Source organism: Pongo abelii, chromosome 23 (genome assembly GCF_028885655.2).
Source record: "Pongo abelii isolate AG06213 chromosome 23, NHGRI_mPonAbe1-v2.0_pri, whole genome shotgun sequence".
Taxonomy (NCBI): Eukaryota; Metazoa; Chordata; class Mammalia; order Primates; family Hominidae; genus Pongo; species Pongo abelii.
The window spans coordinates 42,488,917-42,511,789 of record NC_085929.1 but is presented as its reverse complement, the minus strand read 5'-3'; the positions used below and the strand labels follow the sequence as shown (position 1 = coordinate 42,511,789).

At 38.5% G+C, this 22,873-nt stretch overlaps 1 protein-coding gene across 22 annotated transcripts in view; it reads left to right on the top strand.

The window, feature by feature from the left end:
- RBFOX2 (RNA binding fox-1 homolog 2) overlaps nucleotides 1-22,873 on the top strand; it is a 291,171-nt gene that overhangs the window by 58,823 nt on the left and 209,475 nt on the right. For 5 of the 22 annotated variants that reach the window (XM_054543746.2, XM_054543741.2, XM_054543738.2 and 2 more), the window contains exon 1: nucleotides 10,823-10,954. The exons of the other annotated variants lie outside the window; for them this stretch is intronic. In XM_054543746.2, the coding sequence (XP_054399721.1) occupies nucleotides 10,913-10,954 (42 nt within the window). In that variant the 5' untranslated portion in view covers nucleotides 10,823-10,912. Of the gene's footprint in view, nucleotides 1-10,822; nucleotides 10,955-22,873 lie in introns of those variants that run through there. 22 annotated transcript variants of the gene reach the window in all.

The window sequence follows — 22,873 nt, the reverse complement described above, 5'->3', positions numbered from 1 at the left end:
GAGATGGGTCTCGCTGTATTGCCCAGGCTGGTCTTGAGCTCCTGACCTTGAGCAGTCCTCCTGCCTCAGCCTCCCAAAGTGCTGAGATTTCAGGCATGAGCCACTATGCCCAGCCACATTTTTTCTTGAGCTAAATGTACAATATATCCTCTGATGAAAAATTTTAGTGCTGTTTCTAGGTAGCGAGGATGTCTGGGAGATAGAGTTTGGATGCTGAAATATTTGATTTTTTGGGATAGTTTTGATGCTATAGGAATAATGTGTCAGAGTATTTGAAATTGGGATAGCATAAGACAAGTCACATGGTCACCCTTCTTCAGTGACTCTTAGCAATATAGCATTGCAACTGATGGAGAATTATGTTCTCAATTCACCAATAGGATATTTCTCACTATGATTTTTTAAAATCCCCCATTTGACTAGGTGTAAAGAAGAGAAGGTAGCTAAGATGTTCTTTGTTTGTTTTTCAAGTGGCTCTTATTTGCCAGGTACCAGACTCATGTTATCTCATTTAATTTATCAGAACTCTAGGATAAATGGCCTCAAGTCCATTTGCAGGTGAGAAAACTGCACATGCACAGTGTCACACAGCTAGCTTTGTTTCAGAGAGACAGGCTCAACCCATTGTATTCTAGGCCTAAAGGTGATACATATTCTTCCACATTCTGAGTTATATATAAATTCCAAACCCTTCTCAGAAAGAAACTCCTTTCTAAGGGTAATGTGGTAGTTAAAAAGATTTTTTAAAAATCACTTTAAACTTATTTTTATTGTCACTTTAAACTTATTTTTATTGTCATCCTTGTCCCATTTGAAGCATACTAACTTCCTGCCTCTGATATATAAAGAGCTGATGCTGGAGAGAGGAAGGAGGCCAACCATTTTGTCATGTTTATGGAGAGACCTCAAGGCTCTAAAAGCTGCTTTTATTTTTTTGAGACAAAGTTTCCCTCTGTTGCCCAGGCTGGAGTGCAGTGGTGCGATCTCGGCTCACTGCAACCTCGATCTCCTGAGTTCAAGTGATTCTTGTGCCTCAGCCTCACAAGTAATTGAGACTACAGAGGCACAAGTCACCATGCCTGACTAATTTTTGTGTTTTTAGTAGAGACAGGGTTTTACTATGTTGCCAGGCTGGTCTCAAACTCCTGACCTCAAGTGATCCACCTTCCTTGGCCTCCCAAAGTGCTGGGATTACAGGTGTGAGCCACCGTGCCTGGCCATAAAAGCTGCTTTTTTTTTTTTAATTAATGGAAATTTTTATTGGGGTTAATTGTAGATTCTTATGCAGTTGTACAAAAGCTACTTTTGAAATGGCAGAAAGGCAGAAGTTCTGATCTAGAGGCAGACAGGTACCTCTTTTTATCCTCTAGGGCAGTGTGCAAGGAGAGTGTATAAGGGGCTCTTGAGACCCCACTTCACTTTACTCCTCTCTGCTGTCTTTGGGATGTGCACTTGTCAAGTACTCTTAAGTGCTGTATGCAAGAGGCACCCATTTGCAGTACTGAATTCAGGCCATACCTTGAAATCTTGCTGATTTGCTTGAGCAGAGAATGTTCAGAATGTAGGGATAGATTGCCGGTGGAGACGGTAGTAGACCTTGGAGGAAAATCGTAGGAATTGATGGGGTGAAGCAACAAGATATCTTCAGTTGGGATCACTCTGAAGACTCCCTACAATGTTTTTTCTTTAATGCTCATCGTTTGTTGCTAAATCTTTATTTATTTACTTGGTATAATGTCTTTTTCCCCAATTCGACTGAGCTTCATGAGAGAAAGGACTATGTCTGTTTTCCACACTGTATTCATGGTGCCTAGCACTATGGGACCATAGTAGGTGAACATTTTATGAAAGTTTGTTGAATGAATGAATGCCATGGGAAATTATGGTTCCTGTTGAAGAATTTAATCCTCAGGTCAAGCCTTTGTCTGTTGTTTTGCATCAGAGGAGTGACTTTGAACATTTTCCTGATAAAAGAGTTTTAATTCCATAAGCTTCTTTTCTTCTTGTTTACTACCTTAGCTCAAGATCTTCTCTTAAGCTCTACTGACAGAGTCTTGCTTTATTTCAGAAAATGTGCTTAAGACCTGGAAGCCCAGTGTGTGAAGCATCTGGTTTACCTTGACCTATAAAATTAGCAGACTGCTTCTTTTCCCTCCTGTTCTGTGTGTTTAAGAGAGGCGCATAATTCTATTTTGAGGCTTATGATAGAATAGGAGAATAAAGCAAACTCGATGACTCTGTTTACTTTAAAAACTTGTTGCTCATCTAAATTGGTTGAATGACTATCCCTTCCCTTAACTAACCCTTTCAACTTTTCATCCTGAATCGACTTTCCCTAAATTTATCTTTCATAAAAAGAGGCCATAAATATATTTGATCTCTAACCCACTGGGACTCTTTTTTAAGTTTGGCTTTTGGCTTTTTTTTTTTTTGTAACCTTTCTCTCTAAGATCAGGAAGAAAGGGATGAGAAATTGTGGACAAGAAAATTGGAAAACACTTAAGAAAAAGTTTAGGGTTGTGTGGGTGTGTGAAAGCATATGTGTATACATATACATGTTTTTCCTTTCCTGCCCCACTGTTCTCTAGCTAGAATGACCTAGATTTTTTTTATTCTGGGAAAAATTGTATTATTTCTGGATTCTGCTGTTTCTTTTAAGTAGTTGGACTAGAAGATGCTGGACTTGTAACTTACATTTTTAAGATCTTTCTTGTACTCTTAAGAAAAGTGGTAAATGGTATGGATTTTAGATGTGTGTACTGGAAACAGTAGCACTAATAAGGAAATGCCTTTGTCCTCCTGTTCTTTGTTGAAGTTAAAATCAGCTTGGATAGCTGAGGATGGTGGAGGATTATTTATTATTTTTGGGCTCCAATGTCAAAATTCTCAGTTTTATTTGAACACTCAACACAATTGATATTTGAGTGTCATGCTATTAGCTAAGGTTAGTATTCACTTAGGTTAGGAAACATCTCTTATCATTTTCATCTCTTGTAGCACCTAACACAGCCCTGGGTGCATACGAGGCACTTGATAAAAGCTTGATGAGTTTAATTTAATATAATCTTGCTTAATTCATAGATGGAGTTGTTTGACCTGTTAGGTGGAAGAAAACATCATTGTCCTTTTTTTTTTTTTTGGTAGGGTATTTTTTTTAAATTTTTTATTTTGAGACAAGGTCTCGCTCTGTTGCCCAGGCTAGAGTGCAGTGGCACAGCCTCCCGAAATGCTAGGATTATAGGAAAATTCACATTTTAAATGCTACTTTATGAAAGTTTCTAAAAGAAAACATAGGAAAATGTTTTCATGATATTCTTTACTTGAACTGGATATAAATGCTGACTATAAAGGAAAAAATGATAATTTGACTACATCAAACTTAGGAATTATCTGTTCATTAAAAGACGCCATTAAGAAAGTAAAGCTAGGTGTGGTGGTGCACACCTGTATTCCTAGCTACTTGGGAGGGAGGCTGAGGCAGGAGGATTGCTTTAGACCAGGAGTTAAAGATCAGCCTGGGCAACAACATAGTAAGACCTCATCTCTACAATTTTTTTTTTTTAAAGTTGACTGGGCATAATGCCATGTGCCTATTGTTCCAACCACTCCAGAGTCTGAGGAAGGAGGATTGCTTGAGCTTAGGAGTTCAAGGCTGCAGTGAGCTATGATTGCACCACTACACTCCAGCCTGGGCAACAGAGCAAGACCCTGTCTCTTGGAGGGGGGAAAATTATATATACATAAAAGAAAGTAAAAAGACAAACTACAAAGTAGGAGAAAGCATTTGTAGTATAGGGATCTGGCTAGTCTCTAGAATATCTATAAATAACGACTACAAACCCATATATAAAAGAAGTTCTTTTAATGAATCTTTTGAACAACCCAGTAGCAAAATGGGCAAAATATTTGAATAGTTAACTTCACAAAAGATGATCTCCAAATGTTCCAAAAAATGGTCAGGATCGTTAATCATCAGGCTAAAGCAAATAACCACGATGAGATATTATCACACTAACTCCAGAATGACTAAAATGAAAAAGGCAGACATTACCAAGCATTAGTGAGGACATTCAGCATCTGGAACCCTCGTGTACTGGTGGTGGGAATGTAAATTGGTACAACTTTGGAAAACTGGCAGTTGGTAGTATCTACCAAAGCTCAACATAAGTGTACCCTATAACCAGTCGTTCCACTCCCAGGCATACCCAACCGAAATGTATACATGTGTGCACTGAAAGACATGTGCAAGAATTTTTAGGAATAGCCCCAAGCTGGAAGTAGCACAGAGGCCTTTCAACATTACTGAAATATTTTTCAGTAAATTATGATATATTTATAAGATGGAATACACTCAACAAACGGATCAGTTTTACAGATATGATGTGGAGTGAAAGAAGCCAACACAAAAGAATGCATAATGTGCAATTCCATTAATATAAACTTCAAAACAGGCAGAGTGGATTTATGGTGTTAAATAAAGTCATTGTGGGCTGGTGGGAGTGACTTTGCAAAGGCACAGGATGGGCTTCTATAGTGCTGGTAATGTCCTATTTCTTGGCCTAGGTGTTAGTTACATGGCAGGGGGCGGGGGGACGTTCACTTTGTGAAAATTCATTGAGTTATGCACTTAGGTTTTTTGCCTATTTCTGTATATGTAATCGCTTTGGTAAAAAGTTTACTTTCTTCAACTTGCGTTCTGTGATTGCTACAGCTGATAGATAGCTTTCCCTTCATACACATACTGATCCTTTTCCTGTCGAGCTTGTAGGATGTGAGTGTGCATATACATTTTTGTGTTTATGTGTTGGGGTGTCATGTGGGGATGAAGGTGCTTTTTAAAGTTAATGTAAATTTGCTTGTCAAATATTCAGCATGCTGTTTCAAACAGCCACAGGAAAGTAGAATTGATGAATAAGCTTCATTGACCACTTTTTAAACTAATTCTCCAAGAATAAGAAGGACATTTTCATTCTACCTAATAGGGCAGCAGATTTGGATTTTGCTCTGCAGACAAAAGAACCTCTTCATTGAGGGTCTCAGCCACTAACAGCTTCATTTTCAGAAGGATGTACCTCATTTTGGCCGTTATTCTTATCATGGAGACTATGAGGAGAACAAATCTCCATAATATTAAATTTTTTTTTCCCTTTTACTCTGTGGAAATATAGCTCAAAGTAAGGCATTTTAGGAAAACCTAATTTGGGTTAGGTAGAAAATCTAAAAGATGTTGCCTTGCCTTCTCTTAGCTGGTCATATCTCTCAATTCTCAACCTGGCCTTAGTAAAATTCTTCAAAGTTCAAGTTTGTTATGTTGTCTTATGACCATCCCTTTGTAAATCTTTGTTCTCCCTCCATGGAATGCTCTTACCTTCCTCATTTACGTAAATGAACTCCTGCTCATTCTCCATGGCATCTTCTAGAGGTAGGCTTTCCTTCTTTTTTTTTTTTTTTTTCTTTTTTTCTTTCTTTCTTTCTTTCTTTCTTTATTTGTTTATTTTTTTCTCCCCCATCCCCCCACCCCACAACAGTCCCCGAAGTGTGATGTTCCCCTTCCTGTGTCCATGTGTTCTCATTGTTCAATTCCCACCTATGAGTGAGAATATGCGGTGTTTGGTTTTTTGTTCTTGCGATAGTTTACTGAGAATGATGATTTCCAATTTCATCCATGTCCCTACAAAGGACGTGAACTCATCATTTTTTATGGCTGCATAGTATTCCATGGTGTATATGTGCCACATTTTCTTAATCCAGTCTATCATTGTTGGACATTTGGGTTGGTTCCAAGTCTTTGCTATTGTGAATAATGCCGCAATAAACATACGTGTGCATGTGTCTTTATAGCAGCATGATTTATAGTCCTTTGGGTATATACCCAGTAATGGGATGGCTGGGTCGAATGGAATTTCTAGTTCTAGATCCCTGAGGAATCGCCACACTGACTTCCACAAGGGTTGAACTAGTTTACAGTCCCACCAACAGTGTAAAAGTGTTCCTATTTCTCCACATCCTCTCCAGCACCTGTTGTTTCCTGACTTTTTAATGATTGCCATTCTAACTGGTGTGAGATGGTATCTCATTGTGGTTTTGATTTGCATTTCTCTGATGGCCAGTGATGGTGAGCATTTTTTCATGTGTTTTTTGGCTGCATAAATGTCTTCTTTTGAGAAGTGTCTGTTCATGTCCTTCGCCCACTTTTTGATGGGGTTGTTTGTTTTTTTCTTGTAAATTTGTTGGAGTTCATTGTAGATTCTGGATATTAGCCCTTTGTCAGATGAGTAGGTTGCGAAAATTTTCTCCCATTTTGTAGGCTGCCTGTTCACTCTGATGGTAGTTTCCTTTGCTGTGCAGAAGCTCTTGAGTTTAATTAGATCCCATTTGTCAATTTTGGCTTTTGTTGCCATTGCTTTTGGTGTTTTAGACATGAAGTCCTTGCCCATGCCTATGTCCTGAATGGTATTGCCTAGGTTTTCTTCTAGGGTTTTTATGGTTTTAGGTCTAACATTTAAGTCTTTAATCCATCTTGAATTGATTTTTGTATAAGGTGTAAGGAAGGGATCCAGTTTCAGCTTTCTCCATATGGCTAGCCAGTTTTCCCAGCACCATTTATTAAATAGGGAATCCTTTCCCCATTTCTTGTTTTTGTCAGGTTTGTCAAAGATCAGATAGTTGTAGATATGTGGCATTATTTCTGACGGCTCTGTTCTGTTCCATTGATCTATATCTCTGTTTTGGTACCAGTACCATGCTGTTTTGGTTACTGTAGCCTTGTAGTATAGTTTGAAGTCAGGTAGCGTGATGCCTCCAGCTTTGTTCTTTTGGCTTAGGATTGACTTGGCGATGTGGGCTCTTTTTTGGTTCCATATGAACTTTAAAGTAGTTTTTTCCAATTCTGTGAAGAAAGTCATTGGTAACTTGATGGGGATGGCATTGAATCTGTAAATTACCTTGGGAAGGATGGCCATTTTCATGATATTGATTCTTCCTACCCATGAGCATGGAATGTTCTTCCATTTGTTTGTATCCTCTTTTATTTCCTTGAGCAGTGGTTTGTAGTTCTCCTTGAAGAGGTCCTTCACATCCCTTGTAAGTTGGATTCCTAGGTATTTTATTCTCTTTGAAGCAATTGTGAATGGGAGTTCACTCATGATTTGGCTCTCTGTTTGTCTGTTATTTATGTATAAGAATGCTTGTGATTTTTGTACATTGATTTTGTATCCTGAGACTTTGCTGAAGTTGCTTATCAGCTTAAGGAGATTTTGGGCTGAGACAATGGGGTTTTCTAGATATACTATCATGTCATCTGCAAACAGGGACAATTTGACTTCCTCTTTTCCTAATTGAATACCCTTTATTTCCTTCTCTTGCCTAATTGCCCTGGCCAGAACTTCCAACACTATGTTGAATAGAAGTGGTGAGAGAGGGCATCCCTGTCTTGTGCCAGTTTTCAAAGGGAATGCTTCCAGTTTTTGGGTAGGCTTTCCTTCTGTGTGCTGTCACCATACCTATATACACCTTCGCTATATTGAATATCACACATAGCTCTATTTATTTGTTCTTTGGTGCCAGCCTTTTGAGATTATCGACTGGTGTGTGGTAAGTATTGAGTAAGTATTGAAAGAAAGAATGGATGATTGAAAATATTATTTGAAAGACAATAACTGTTTTCTAAAGAATAAAATCTGATTATAATATATGACATTAGTAGATACATTTTTTTTTCCAGAAAAGGTGATTGTTTGCCTTAATTTCAGAGTAAAAAAGGGTATATATTTACAACAGGACGTATGTTGTGGCTGTAGGAGAGAATGATGCTAACTGGTTCACATGGGTAGCAGACACGTGACCTTGGCCTCTTTAGCATGGTCCTCTAATCAGCTGATTTAATTTTAGTGGAATCCCTGGAGAAATGCTCTGGTTCTATATGTAGAATGTAGAAATCATAAATCTAATGTATAGATCCTGACTGCATTAGGGTTTGTGGATTAAAACCAACAAATAGACTGTGTAGGTATTATGACATATGACTGGGCCAGTGTAGGCATTTTGACAGTGATAATTTTTTTCATCTCAAATATTATGAAATTAATTCCAGAATGTTATCTGAAGTTTTGTCATTTCATTTCAGCGTGTAATTTCTCAAGCCAATTTTAATTTAAAAAGATCTGAGTAGAATCATTGCCGTTTGTCCAGAAGTTTAGAATAATAGGATTAGAATAATAAATTAATAAGTATTGAGTGCCTACTTAGAGTTTAATACTGTTAAAGTATGACTTTGACCTTGATGTCAAGTGTCCTATATTTTATCGATGGCATAAGAGAACACAGATATAAAATGATTTCTAGATGTTTTTTTCCAACCCTCACTATCTGAAAATAGGAAGCTAAGTGGAAAAATGCACAGGCTTTGGAATCCAAACAGATCTGGGTTAGAATCCTGGCTTTTTACAAAAAATGAAATAATGAGTATATAACCATGGTCACCTTGACATCACTGGAACTCTGTTTCTGTGTTTGCAAAGTGGAGTAAGAATGTATACTAGGCAGGGCATAGTGGCTCACACCTGTAATCCCAGCACTTTGGAAGGCCGAGATGTGCAAATCTACTGAGGTCAGGAGTTCGAGACCAGCCTGGCCAATATGGTGAAACCCCATCTGTACTAAAAATACAAAAATTACCCAGGCCTGGTGGCGCTTGCCTGTAATCCCAGCTACTCAGGAGGCTGAGGCAGGAGAATTGCTTGAATCTGGGAGGCAGAGGTTGCAGTGAGCCGAGATGGCATGACTGCACTCCAGCCTGGGCGACAGAGTGAGACTCCATTGCAAAAACAACAACAACAACAACAAAAAGAATATATACTAGTGTTGGTGTTTTTGTTTTTGTGAAATAGCGATGACACATATAAAACTCTTGGAACGTAATAAGTGCTCTTAATGTACATTTGAGTGAAAGAGTAGATAAATGGAGCTTTGTTTTGCAACATTCCACTTAGTCTAGGCCATTGCTGATAGATTTCTTCATGATAAGTCAAGTTTAGTAATTGATTTGATGGGCAATCTCAGAAACTGCTTTAGTCTCCCCTTTATAGAATAAGGTGACTGTTAGTGCTTATCATACTTAATACTTAGCCAGTGGAACCATGGTGTCCATAGGAATGCTTTCACACAAGGAATGGCTTGTTAAGGTCAACAGGGAGTGAAATAAGAAAACAAATTTCTCAGAGATAGGCTAATCATATTGCCCCCCACCCCACACTGCAATGTGGGTTTCAGTTGTTAGCATGTGCTTCATCCTTTGCTGTTTTCCACAACAGTTGTAAAGCTTTTTCTAGATGCCTGTGTGTTAACTAGAGGCATCTTGACTCTTTTGACTTCTCTAATTATTCTAAATTGTTTAAGTTTTCTTTGGGGTAGATGACTGTTATTACACTAAATTATTCTTCTTTCCTGTCTTTTTTTTTTTTTTTTTGGTGGAGAGTTGGTGCCCTGGAGTTGAGTCTCTGCTTTGCAAACTGAAAATATAATTTTCCTGGGTGTGCCTTATTTTTATCCATTCCTTTTCTCCCTTTCCTACTGCTCTGACCTGCTTGGAGCCCTTACGACTTGGTTACAATTGATACTTTGTCCTTCAGAGTCACATAGGACATAGCCACTGCGTTGATTCAGTGCTCAGCTATCGAATATGGCTCTGAGAAGGAATTACTTCTCTAGAATGCGAAGTGGGCATCTGAACCAGAGAATGAAGCCCTGGTCCATATTTAGTCATTATTTAGGGAGAGTGAGGAGTAACAATTTCAAAATTAGAGTTTGGATTAAGCAAAGAAAATACTGGTCACAAATTGGCTGGTGTATGAGGTGAGTAGAGCTGGATTTTTACCAGAAGTAGAAACCTTTGTAGGAACTGCCTGTGGTTCAAGAAGTTATGTATATTTTATGGTATATCTATGATTATGAAATGATAATTTTCTAAAAGTTTATGTTCTTCCTCTGGGGATTGTTAACATCTATTAATATCCACAGGAATTTTACTAATAATAATGCCAACTTACTCTTGATTCAGTCCGTTTGACACAGGGACCTAAACTAATTTACATTAATTTTGTCAGTAATTCTTATAATATCCCTGTGTGGGAGCTGCTTTTTAGATGAGGTATGTGAGAATTTGTTAAGTTTACATAGGTCAGGCCCTTGGATAGAAAGTTGGACCCAGGATTTGTGCTTCCAGGCTTAGTGTGTTTGATCACTGAAGTGTGCAGTCTTTTTACCTAATTCTCCTCCCTATTTATTCTTCCTATGATGGAGGAAATCATATCAAGGAAATAGCAGGAGAATTCCGTCTTCTAAGAGGTTAAAGACTTTTCTGCCTTGAGGCGTGGAGTTCCCAATCCTTGGCTTAGGATGGAAGGAAACAGCAGAACACTGATGTTCAGCTGAAATGGCCCAACTGTTTTTTGCATAGGTTTTTGTTCTCTTTTTAAAAATTCTCCTGTTGGGAGGAGGTGAATGTGAGAATTTTCTCTCTGCCAATCTTATATGTGAGGCAGGTAGCTTGGTTGTTTTTAATGCTCAACAGATATCACTACTTGCTTTTGGTTTGGGGGCCCAGAGAGGAGGAGGTGAAGCAGCCACTTTTGGGTGGGGTTGAGAGGAGGGTACAATGTTGGAAGGAAGACATTTCTCTATGTTTTCTTAGTCATAGGACTCTGAATCCCAAGTAGCTAAATTTAGCTCAGGTTCCTGTTGAAAGCATCGTCTTTTTGGGGCGGGTGGTGTGGGGAGAACGGAAAACCTTTTTGTGTATCCTGCTCCATGAAGCCAATAGGGAAGCAGGAGGAGGTGAGGTTGCCATGGAGATGGTAGCTGTGTGCAAGGGGAGAGCAGCAGGGTTTAGAATTCCAGGAAGGAAGAGAGAGTGATGTCATCAGATTCCATGGACCAGCCCAGGAACCCCTGTGAGGTTGGTGGGGAGTTGGGTGTGTGGGGGGTGGTGGAGTGGGAGTTTGTGCAGGGGAATTGTGGCTTCAGTAAGGTGTGGGGAGTCCAGTTCAAGCAGAGAGGTTGGTCGTGTGGAATTGTGCTGATCTGCATTAATGCCTGGTTTAAAAAAAATCTGGAAATCATTCTGAATTTGCAGAATATTTTCTTTGTTGAAAAAAAACATTTATTTAACAAAGGAGCTCATCTAGATGTAGAAATGTAATATCTTTTTATAGTTGTATCCCTGAAGTATTTGTGTGTGCCTTTATCCCTTGTATGTGAGGGTATTTGTGTGCATATTTTAGTATATAGTTGCCTTTGTACAATACCATTTATGGTGCTGCATGCAGTTAAATGCTTCATTAATGCCTGCTGATGGTATTTTTTTATATGGATGGGTGTATATAAATAAAACACAATAATCTGAAGAGAATATCAAAGCAGTTGCTTTTTCAGCAGAAAGGAAAACTGCATGCTTCAAGACAGTTGTTCTGAACATATGCATGTTTGTGCTGATAGTGAAGGGCAAATGTGTTTCTTTTGGTATGACTAAGAGGCTGCTTTTTTTTTTTTAAACAAATATAACAGAACCTGTGCATCCAAATGAATATTGCCCTTCAAAATAGTCACCTTGGCTGGTGATAACAACCATTGCGCAAAACATGAAGAACTCTCATTCGGAATCGGCTTTAGAGATGAGTGATGAGGAAAACGTTTTTAATACCTAACACTGAATTTTTTTATTTAAAAAAATACCTACCTAGGTTTTTGAAAGACACTAGGTTTCTTCGAATTGGCTTTTCCTGATTTTGTGGTGTTGTCAAAAAGTCAAATCTGTGCTCAAATGGTGAGCTTTTACCCCGTTTGAAGATACTTAAAGTCATGGGTTTAGGCTCTGAAGGCATTTTCATTTTCAGATCAAGGGCTCTTTAAATATTTAGTTTAGCAGTGGCCGTGTTTTGAATGATGGTAGCATCTGAGGAATAAGAACATAGCCTTCCCAGGGCGACGTCTTCTGAGGTGACCCATTTGGATTTATTTGTTCAAGTGTGTCTGTTAAAAATCAGTGACATTACCATTGGGTAATGTGGGAAGCAGCTTTAGATGGTGTGTCCGAGGGCACAGACTCTTTGAAATCGGGTTGGTTCAAGTCTGAACCCCTGTTCTGCAGTTCACTCACTGACCTTGGACAAGTTAGTCTCTTGGTGCATTGGCTTCCTCATGTGTAAAATGGGAATGACAGTGCTGTGAGTACCCACCTCACAGTGTGGTTTGAGGACTAAGTAAGCTAATATATAAAGCTCTTAGACATTTGATGTGTTCTCAGTCAGTGCTTGCTGTGATTATTGTCGTTAATAATTATATATTTCTTTGAATTACAGAATTCTGAGGTAGAATGTGCCTGAAGATAGTATAGCTCAGTAGTCCCTGTTCTGTACAGTTGGCCTATCGTATCTGTGGAGTCCGCATCTGTGCATTCAACCAACCATGGATTGAAAATAATTCAGAAAAAAAAAAACAATGCAACAATAAAAATAATACAAAAAAAATACTAAATAACTACGTAGCATTTACACTGTATTAGGTATTATAAGTAATCTGGAGATGATTTAAAGTCTCTGGGAGGATATACATAGGTTATATGTAAATACTGTGCTATTATACATCAGGGACTTAAGCATCTGTGGATTTTGGTGTCTGAGAGGGGTCCTCAAAACAGCCCCCCGTGGACATCAAGGGATGACTGTATTGAAGTCAACCTGGACCTCATTCCAGACACCACTGAATCAAGGAGGGAAATCTGTAGTTTTTAGATTATTCCCAGGTGATTCAAATGATCGATCAAGCTTGGGAACTATTGAATATAATCTGTTTACAGTATGGCCCCAGCACTAGAAGCTTCATTTCCTGGTAGATGCAGAAATCTCAGATGCCACCCTAGACCTACTGAATCAGAATCTACATTTTAACAAGATACCTAGTGACCTATCTGCATGCTAACATTTGAGAAGCACTGCTTTTCTTCTACCAATGGGAATAATTGGGTGATAACCGCAGGTTAAAGATGAATTATCTCTCAATTTTTCCCATTGCTGGAAGGGAAACAGTGTGGCTAAGCCAGTGTGTAGATGATCATACACTTACCTTCCCTATTTCTTGGCCTAGGGATAAATGCTTTTCTAGACTAAACTGCTGCGTAGCGTGTAACAGAACAGTTATAATTATGGCTCTGGCTCTACTGTTTACTAGCTATTTGGCCTGGATCCAGTCACTTAATCTCTCTGAGTCTGACTCTCCTCACCTGATAATAGAAATAATACCCAGAAATAATGTATATCAATTATCTAGCGCATTGCAGTGCCTGCATATGTTACTGGCTTTTCCTTTTCCCTTGCCTTCAACCTTTCATTGATAAATCTGTAGTGTAGTTCTAGTCCCTTAGAAAGGGCCACCAGTGGAGTCTCAGTACCATCTCATCTCTGTGGGCTCTTCTTGCCCTTCTCCCAGCTATCTTGAGTATTTAATTGTACTTGCAGAAAACTAAGCTTTACACTATATATATATATATATATATATATATATATATATATAGTTTTCTCTATCTGTTTCTGCAAAATGCCTTTTACTTATTGGAGACTATTATCTAAGAGGGCTAGAAGATGAAGAACTAAAGGATTTGAGTAATTGAGTTGATACAGGAATCAAAGTATAACAAGATATGACAGAGGCAGCTCTTTTATGAATTTTTAATAGTTGACCATTTGTTTAAAAAAATGAAATTCCTGGTTTTTAAAACTCGGAATCAAGAAAAAAATCCTCGGTAGGTTTGAAGTTGTTTGAAGTCTTTTAGATTGGTTCCAAGCAAGAATTAACGTGGTAATTATCAGAAGATCACTGAATTGGTAAGTAATGAGCATTATCTTCTTTCTGACCAGGGAATTAATACAATAAAAGGAAGTTCAGGGACTTGCTCTGAGGACACTAGAAGTAGGTGGCAGAGAGTCTAGGTCAGAGAGTTGGCAGTTGTAGCCAGTAGGGCATTGGAAGCAACAGCAGCAGGAGGAAATAGAAAAGTCCAGTTTTACTCAGATCTTAATGGACTTAGGGCTAGGCAGGATCGTGAACTCAAAGCATATAATAAAAATTGTTACAATAATAGTTTTTCTCTATGGGGTAGGTATACTTTCAGGTGCTTTGTATACCTTATGCCTAAACTTAACATCCTTGCAAGGTGTAGACATGATCACATATATTTTATAGACCAGAAAATAACATTGAGGCCCAGAAAGGTGAGTAACTTGTCCTCAGTTGTTCCTCTAATAAACAACAGAGCTGGTTTAACATCATGTTCAATAGCAATGTGAGTGAAGAGACTGTTATAAAACTAAATTGAAATAATATCTATCAATTAAAATAAAATTTATTATTTTGTCTATAATGATTTTTTTTGGGGGTAGAATTGTTAATTTAAATTTAGACTGTGATAGTCAACTCAGCCTGTCTTAAAGGGACTTTTTTGAATGTATTTCTTTTGAAATGTATTTCTTTTATACTGAGGCTAATTAAGAGGTATCTTTTGTTTTTTTAAATGCCAAAGCTTGTGAAGTCTTCAGTTTAGTGAAGCACCAGTTTAAATTGAAATATCACAACACAAACTGATTTGTTGGTGGTTATCAATTGGCATAGTTAGTCATAATGAGTATTCACATAATTGTGTCTGTTAGTCTGTTATTCCATTCAGATCCAGATGTAGATAATTATCAATGATTGCACAGAGTGAATCATATATTTAGACAGATTTCTAAGTTATGGTTGGAAGAACTCCAAATGAGAGGACTTGGGTTCCAGGCCTGTTTTTGTGACCTTGGACATGTCACTTGAAACTCAAGGGAATGAACCTGAGTTTCCCTTATCAATCAAAAGAGAATAATGTTATCTATCTAACAGAATTGTTATGAGTAGGAGGATGTGCTTGACACCAATTTCTGCTTCTTAGACTAGCTCTGTAACCTTGAGAAAGACATTTAAAACCTTGTGGTACATTGGTTTTCTTATCTGTAAGGTCAGTCTGTGCTATGTGAATATGATTGCAAGGTAAGGAGGGTGCAAATAAAGTAGCCGAATTAGAATTAGATGATCCCTGTGGGTCCCCTCATAATCTGTGGTCCTGTACTAGTCAGAACTGCCTGTGTGTTGGTAGTGGTGAAGTGTTACATACAACTAAGATACTGTTTCTTATTATCATTATTGTTAACAGGGCCACCTCATTAAGGAACAGGCACTGTGTAAGATATTGCATGTATTACCTCAATCATTGTAACAATCCTATGAGGTAGGTAGTATTCTCATTTAAAGATGGAAGAATTTGAGGCTGAGAGATGAATTAGCTTTCCACAGCCATAGAGCTAGTTGGTTACCAGAGACGTAGATCAGTGTGATTCTAATAACTGTACTTTTCCCCATACCTCACTACACATGCTATTGTGACAGGCCAAAACTAGGACATGGGCTTATTATGCCACAAACTGCCTGTACCAAAGAATGTAATGACGACTGAGTAATTATATTCTTCACCACCAAACACTTGCAGTTAAAGAAGGGGAGAAAGCCAGTTTCACTTCAGAGTGTTCCTGCTGAAGTAGTAGCAATTATTACTATTACTAATTCTCCATCCTCGATTATGAATCTTTTTAATAATCTCTGTGACAAAACGGGTAATACAAGTAAAGCACTTCTGCTGCATACTAAGTATGACAGTTATCTAAAGGAAAACTGCTTCTGTGATTGAGTTGCCAGCTGAACTTTTTTCATGGGATGCCATTTTTATTTGAAAGAACAACTGATAGACTATGGTATTCAGACGTTTTATTAAAAATGAATGAGGTGGCCAGGCGCAGTGGCTCACGCCTGTAATCCCAGCACTTTGGGAGGCTGAGGCAGGGGATCATGAGGTCAAGAGATCAAGACCATCCTGGCCAACATGGTGAAACCCCGTCTCTACTAAAAATACAAAAATTAGCCGGGTGTGCTGGCATGCGCCTGTAGTCCCAGCTACCTGGGAGGCTGAGGTGGGAGAATCGCTTGAACCCAGGAGGTGGAGGCTGCAATGAGCTGAGATTGTGCCATTGCACTCCAGGCTGAGCAACAGAGCAAGACCCTGTCTTAATTAAAAAAAAAAAAAATTGAAGTGAGCCTGTCGTTTTAAGGAAAACTGATATTTGTGGCCAGTGATAAAATTTGAACTTTCAAGCAAAAACTAGAGTTTTGGAAAACTTGTATCCTGGCCTATGAGCTTGATAGCTCTGGCCCTTAAAAGACTTTTCTGATGAGATTGGTGGTGATATTAGTGAATGTGAATTTTTTGATGTTGTATAATGAGATGTGTCAACAGTTGGAAGATCTTTATAACTCAGTGAACTTGTATTTTATAAATGAACAATACATAATGTTACAAAATCATGCATAGGCAAAAAAAATCTATTCCAAGTACAAGACCAATGAATTTTTATATTAACAGTATGAAAAAATTCATTGATAAGGTTTCACATGCCACATTGCAACTAACCTTTGGTACAGTATTAAAGAAGAATATCTAGAGATAGGTGAAAAGACTATTACAATACCTTGCCTTTTCAAGATACATATCCGTGGAATGCCAGATTTCTTTCTTATACTTCAGAATAATATTGAAACAGATTGAATGCAGAAGCAGGTATGAGAATCCAGCCATCCTCCATTCCATCTCCAATCCCCAGGCCACAGTCTGGTACTGGCTTGTGGCCTGTTAGGAACAAGGCCACAGCAAGCACCACTGCCTGAGCGCCACCTCCTATCAGATCAGTGGTGGCATTAGATTCTCATAAGAGTGCATATCCTACTGTGAACTGCACGTGCAAGGGATCTAGGTTGCCTGTCCCATCTAATGCCTGATGACTTGAGGTGGAACAGTTTCATCTTGAAACTATCCCCACCCTACCCCATCCCCCATGGAAAAATTATCTTCTATGAAACCAGCCCCTGTGCCAAAAAGATGGGGGACCACTGTTCTATTAAGTTGGATGTTAAAAATATTTGTAGAAATGTAAAATAATGATACTCTTCTCACTGGTTTAGTTTACAAACTAAACCATTTTCATAAAATATTTTTTAGGGTAACATAATGGTTGGTTTATTATTCGTACTTTTAAAGGAATTAACATTTTTTAAAGTACTCAGTTTTAGTTTCTCATAGACAAATCACAGTAGTTATAAACACAGAAGCAAAAGCTCTTTGGAGTCTTTGGTAATTTTTTAAAGTGTTAAGGTATTCTGAAATCAAAAAAGTTTGAGAATTGCGGCTCTAGTTCTCTAATCTTTTATTTCAGTAGTGGTTGAGACCTCTTAAATTGGTTCTTTAAGTCATGAATGGATCTTGACCCACAAATTGAAAGAGAGTAGGCTAGAGTTAGAGGATTACATTGTGAAGGGAGGTGGGATTTTGCTGAATTTTGCTTGAGTTGATGTTTGGGAATGTGCCAAGGTGTGAAGTAAATTGAGTAAAGTTTCTATCTGGAAATTAGCTATTTGTGGTCATCCTCCAAACCCCATTCAAGTCTTACCTACTGTGAGTTCTCCTCTTTGTAATTTTTTTATGCCTTTCTCACTTGATTATCAACCATGTACACTTGTTCTCTCTGGGCCATACATTTACGTTTTATTACATGGTTCATATTGTATTTGTTTACATGCCTCTTTCCCTTACTAGACTGAGAGTTCTTTGAGAAAAGAATCCCTAGCTTATTTTCCTTTGCATTCCTACCAAGTTCCAGACACGTAAACGTCCCTCAGTAAATGTTTGCTGAAGGAATAAATGAGAAGAAAAAGAGAATAACCAAGTGGGGCAAGGCTTGGGATATTTGGAAGCTAATCATGTAAGCAATGGAGGGCCATTAGTATGGAAGTGGTATGAGTGGTGTTTTAGGTAGTTAACCCTGGCCCTGGTAAGAAAGCTGGGCAGGGGTGGATGGAGGCCAGCTCTTAGCTGGACCAGCCAAGAGACTATTGTTAGAGTAATTTAAGCTTGAAGTTATCCAGGCCTGGATTAAGATGAGTGCTTTCGCCATAGATAATAAGGCATACATCCTGAATCCTGAGGAGTATTTACAAAAACAGAAACAATACCATCCATACTGCTTGACTGTTGTTGTGTACTTATGCTGAATTCTGTGTTAAGAGCTTTATGTATATTGTTTCATTTAATCTTCACAGCATCCCTGAGGTAGGTGTTGTTATTATCTCCATTTTTTTCTAGTTAAGTACAAATAATACATGTTCATTTGTTGAACAGTTAGAAAATACAGATAAGAAACCTCCTCCCCCCACAAAGACATATATCACTCATAAATCCAAATTCAACACCAAGACGTATGACCATTGTAAACATTTTGGGATATATCCTTCCAGACTTAAAAAAACATATATAGTGTGTGTTATATATGCCTGAATATGAGGAAACTGTCAATATAAGGCTTTATGCTGTTTTTCCATTGAAAGGAAGAGCTAACCTATTAAGCTTTTAGGGATGTCAAGGAAATAGGCAAATATCTACTTAAAATATTTATTTATGTAATTTAGAAACATTTTATCTTTTTGGGAAAAAATGTGTATATGCTCTACTGCATCAGTATCTGTATTGTTGCTTAGAAACACTTTGAATCTTCAGTTTTCCAGAGTATATATTGAGATACAACACTTTTTTGAATCTATATTTATTGCAGTCACTGATGATTTTATCTCAAGCTGTAAGTACTTATTCAAATAACAACAGGAAGTTTCTTCATTTGTACTGTGGTGTATACTGCATTGCTTTTCAAAAAAATGTTAATGGAGGTTAAATTCATATAACATAAAATTAACCTTTTAAAAAACTGAACAATTTGGTGGCATTTAGTACGTTCACAGTGCTGTACAACGACTGTCTCCATGTAGCTCACATTTTTACATCACCCTCAGAAGAACCCCATATCCATTAAGCAATCATCCTCCTCTCTTTCCCTTTCCCTGCTGGCAACCACCAATCTGCTTTCTCTTTTGATGAATTTACCTATTCTGGAGATTTTATATAAATGGAGTCATATAATATATGACCTTTTATGTCTGGCTTCTTTCACTTAGTACTGTGTGTTTTCATTGTTTATCCATGTTGTAGCATATATCAGTACTTCATTCCTTTTTATAACTGAATGATACTCCTTTGTGTGTATATAGCACAATTGGTTTATCTGTTTATCCGTTAATGGACGTTTGGGTTTCCATCCTTTGGCTTTTTTTTTTTTTTTTTTTTTTTTTTTGAGATGGAGTCTCGCGCTGTTGCCCAGACTGGAGTGCAGTGGTGCGATCTTGGCTCACTGCAAGCTCTGCCTCCCGGGTTCATGCCATCCTCCTGCCTCAGCCTCCCGAGCAGCTGGAGCTACAGGTGCCCGCCACCACGCCCAGCTAATTTTTTGTATTTTTAGTAGAGATGTAGTTTCACCATGTTAGCCAGGATGATCTCAATCTCCTGACTTCATGATCTGCCTGCCATTGGCCTCCCAAAATGCTGGGATTACAGGTGTGAGCCACCATGCCCAGCCCATCCTTTGGCTATTGTGAGTAGTGTTGCCATGAACATCTGTGTACAAGTATTGGTTTTGAGTACCTGTTTTCCAGTTCTTTGGGTATATACCTAGGAGTGGAATTGCTGGGTCGTATGGTAGCTCTATATTTAACTTTTTGAAGAACTGCCAATCTCTTTTCCACAGCAGCTGCTCCATTTTACATTCCTACCAGCAATGTACAAGTGTTTGTCAATTTATTTTTAATGAAGAACACAATAAGACAGGGAAAGTAAAGAGAAAGTATGTGTAGCCTTTGAGTCTATTAGAGCTTTGTATCTCAGATTTTGCTGATGGACTTATTAAATATTTATTTAGCATCACTTCAGCACTAAGAATGAAATTTAGCTCAGGGAAATGAATCTAATCTATTTTAAGTAGTGAACAGACTAAGAAGTGATGATCAGAGGAATGAAGGAATGGAAATTTAAATAGACTAAAGTTCCTTGAGGGCAAAGGCCTTATTCATCTTTGTGTCCTCAGCATTTAACAAAGTACTTGGTGTATTATAGGTTTTTTGGGGGGGTCTCCAAGACTACCCTAGGTCCAGTGAATTATCTAGGACTTACGGAACTCAGATGTAGTCATACTTATAGCTATGCTTTATACTAGTAAAAGGCTATAAAGCAATGTCAGCAAAGAAAAAAGGTGCATGCGGTGAAGTCCAGAGGAAACCTGACTCAAGCTTCCAAAAGTCCTTTCCCAGTGGAGTCGCAGGACTTGCTTGATTCCTCTAGCAGTAAGTTGTGACAGTGTTGTCTACCAGGGAAGCTTGTTACAGACTTAGTGCTGAGATTTTTTGGCTGGGGATGGTGAAGGGGGCTGTTCACATAGGCACCCTAACCCTAGCACATATCAAAATTCCAGACTCCCAAAAGGAAAGCAGGCATTAACAGATAAGAGCCACTCTGATCAGTTCTGGAAATAGAACCCTTGTGAAATCTTCAGTTCTCAGATACCAGCGCAGGCCAACCTTGCAAGCTGCTTTCTCTGAGGATAGCAGTCAGACCTGCTACGTTAATTCTTTTTGCACATAGATGTTCAGTTTCTTTAAAAAATGTGTTCTTAGGTCTGTGAAGAAAAATAAACACCATAGTAGAAAGCCAGCAGGGACTTTAATGTAAGACAGACCTGGATTTGTAATATGGGGGGAAAATTGTATAGTTTTTCTGAGCCTCAGTTTCCTTACTATAAAGTGATATATCACAGGGTTTTAGTGAGAATTAAGTGATAATGTTTATAAAACACTAAGCATAATGTCTGTCTTATATATAGTAAGTAGCTGTTAGCATTTTTTTTCAGCTCGCTTGTGTCAGTCCAGGTCCAGCCAGGAGAGAGAGACTACGCAGTACTTTGGACAGGGGATTTAATATAAAGAATTATTTACCGCCAGACGCAGTGGCTTACGCCTGTAATCCCAGCACTTTGAGAGGCCAAGGCGGGCGGATCACTTGTGGTTGGGAGTTCAAGACCAGCCTGACCAACATAGAGAAACCCCGTCTCTACTAAAAATACAAAATTAGCCGGGTGTGGTGGCACATGCCTGTAATCCCAGCACTCAGGAGGCTGAGGCAGGAGAATCGCTTGAACCCGGGAGGTGGAGGTTGCAGTGAGCCAAGATCACGCCACTACACTCCAGCCTGAGCAACGAGCAAAACTCTATCTCAAAAAAAAAAAAAAAAAAAAAAGGGGCTGGGCACGGTAATCCCAGCACTTTGGGAGGCTGAGGCAGGCGGATCATGAGGTCAGGAGATTGAGACCATCCTGGCTAACACGGTGAAACTCCGTCTCTACTAAAAATACAAAAAATTTAGCTGGGCGTGGTAGCACGTGCCTGTAATCCCAGCTACCTGGGAGGCTGAGGCAGGAGAATGGCATGAACCCGGGAGGTGGAGCTTGCAGTGAGCCGAGATAGTACCGCTGCACTCCAGCCTGGGCAACAGAGTGAGACACCATCTCAAGAAAAAAAAAAAAAAAAAAAAAAAGAATTATTTACCCGTAAGAGGAGATTGAAATAATGAGAAATTGGCTCGTAGGAAGAAAACTCTAAATAACAGCAGATATAGATCTGCTGTATCTATAATAAGAGATATGATGTAATAATATGATTGATGTGTGATAAAATAGAATTAGTATAATAGCAGCTAAGCAGCTACCGCTGGGACCGAGATATCATACCCAAAGAGCCATCTCCCTCAATACCACCAAACACTCCCTGGCCGAGAGACTGAAATCCGAGGGGTTTTGTTGGAGAAGGCATGACTTTGACTCTCAGAATGGCAGAGAAGTAAGTCCCTATGGACTTATACCAGCAGAACTTGCTGGAAATCTGTCCTTTTGAAGTTGCCAAAAACTACCCTCTAGGATACATGGGGAAAGCTCTTCACAAGGAGTTGTCTCACCAGAGGCACTTTGCTGCCATGTGACAGCATGAAAAGGTTTACTGAGGGAAGCTACTAGCTGCTGGCTGCTGTCCATTGTAGGAGCTAGGATGGAGGGAAACTGCTTATCCTGTAGGAACCTGCTAGGCAAGCACAATGGGACCTGGAAGCAAAATGCTTTCCTCCTACAATGTGTCTCCTGTGTCCTCTATGGATAAAGCTTGACATCATGCATGCTTTGCAAAGGAAAAATATTTAAAGGGCCCAGGTTCATTTTCACACAGCTGGCAAAAAGGGTAAATTTGGAGCTGATAATCAATTAATTGATAACCAGTATATAGATGGTATGGATTTTTAATTCTAAATCCTCAGAAAACAGGAAGAAGATGGCAAATGGACAGAGATCTAAAGAACCTCAAAAATAAGTAAGACACATGCAAAAAAAAAAATGAAGTTGGACCTTACATCAATACCAAAATTAACTCAAAATAGATCAAAGACCTAAACATAAGAGCTAAAACTATAAAACTCTTAGAAGAAAACTTAGAGTAAATCCTCATGACCTTGGATTTGGCAGTGGATTCTTAGACATGACACCAAAATCACAAGCAACAAAAGAAAAAACAGATAAATTAGACTTTATCAAAATTAAAAACTTTTATGCATCGAAGGACATTATTAACAGAGTGAAAAGGCAACCAACTAATGGAAGAAAATACTTGCAAAAATATATCTGATAAGGGATTAATATCCAAAATACATAAAGAACTTTTACAACTCAACAACAGAAAAGCAAATGGCCCAATTATAAAATGGGCAGGGGACTTGAATACACATTTCTCCAAAGAAGGTATACAAATGGTCAATAAGCACATGAAAAGATGA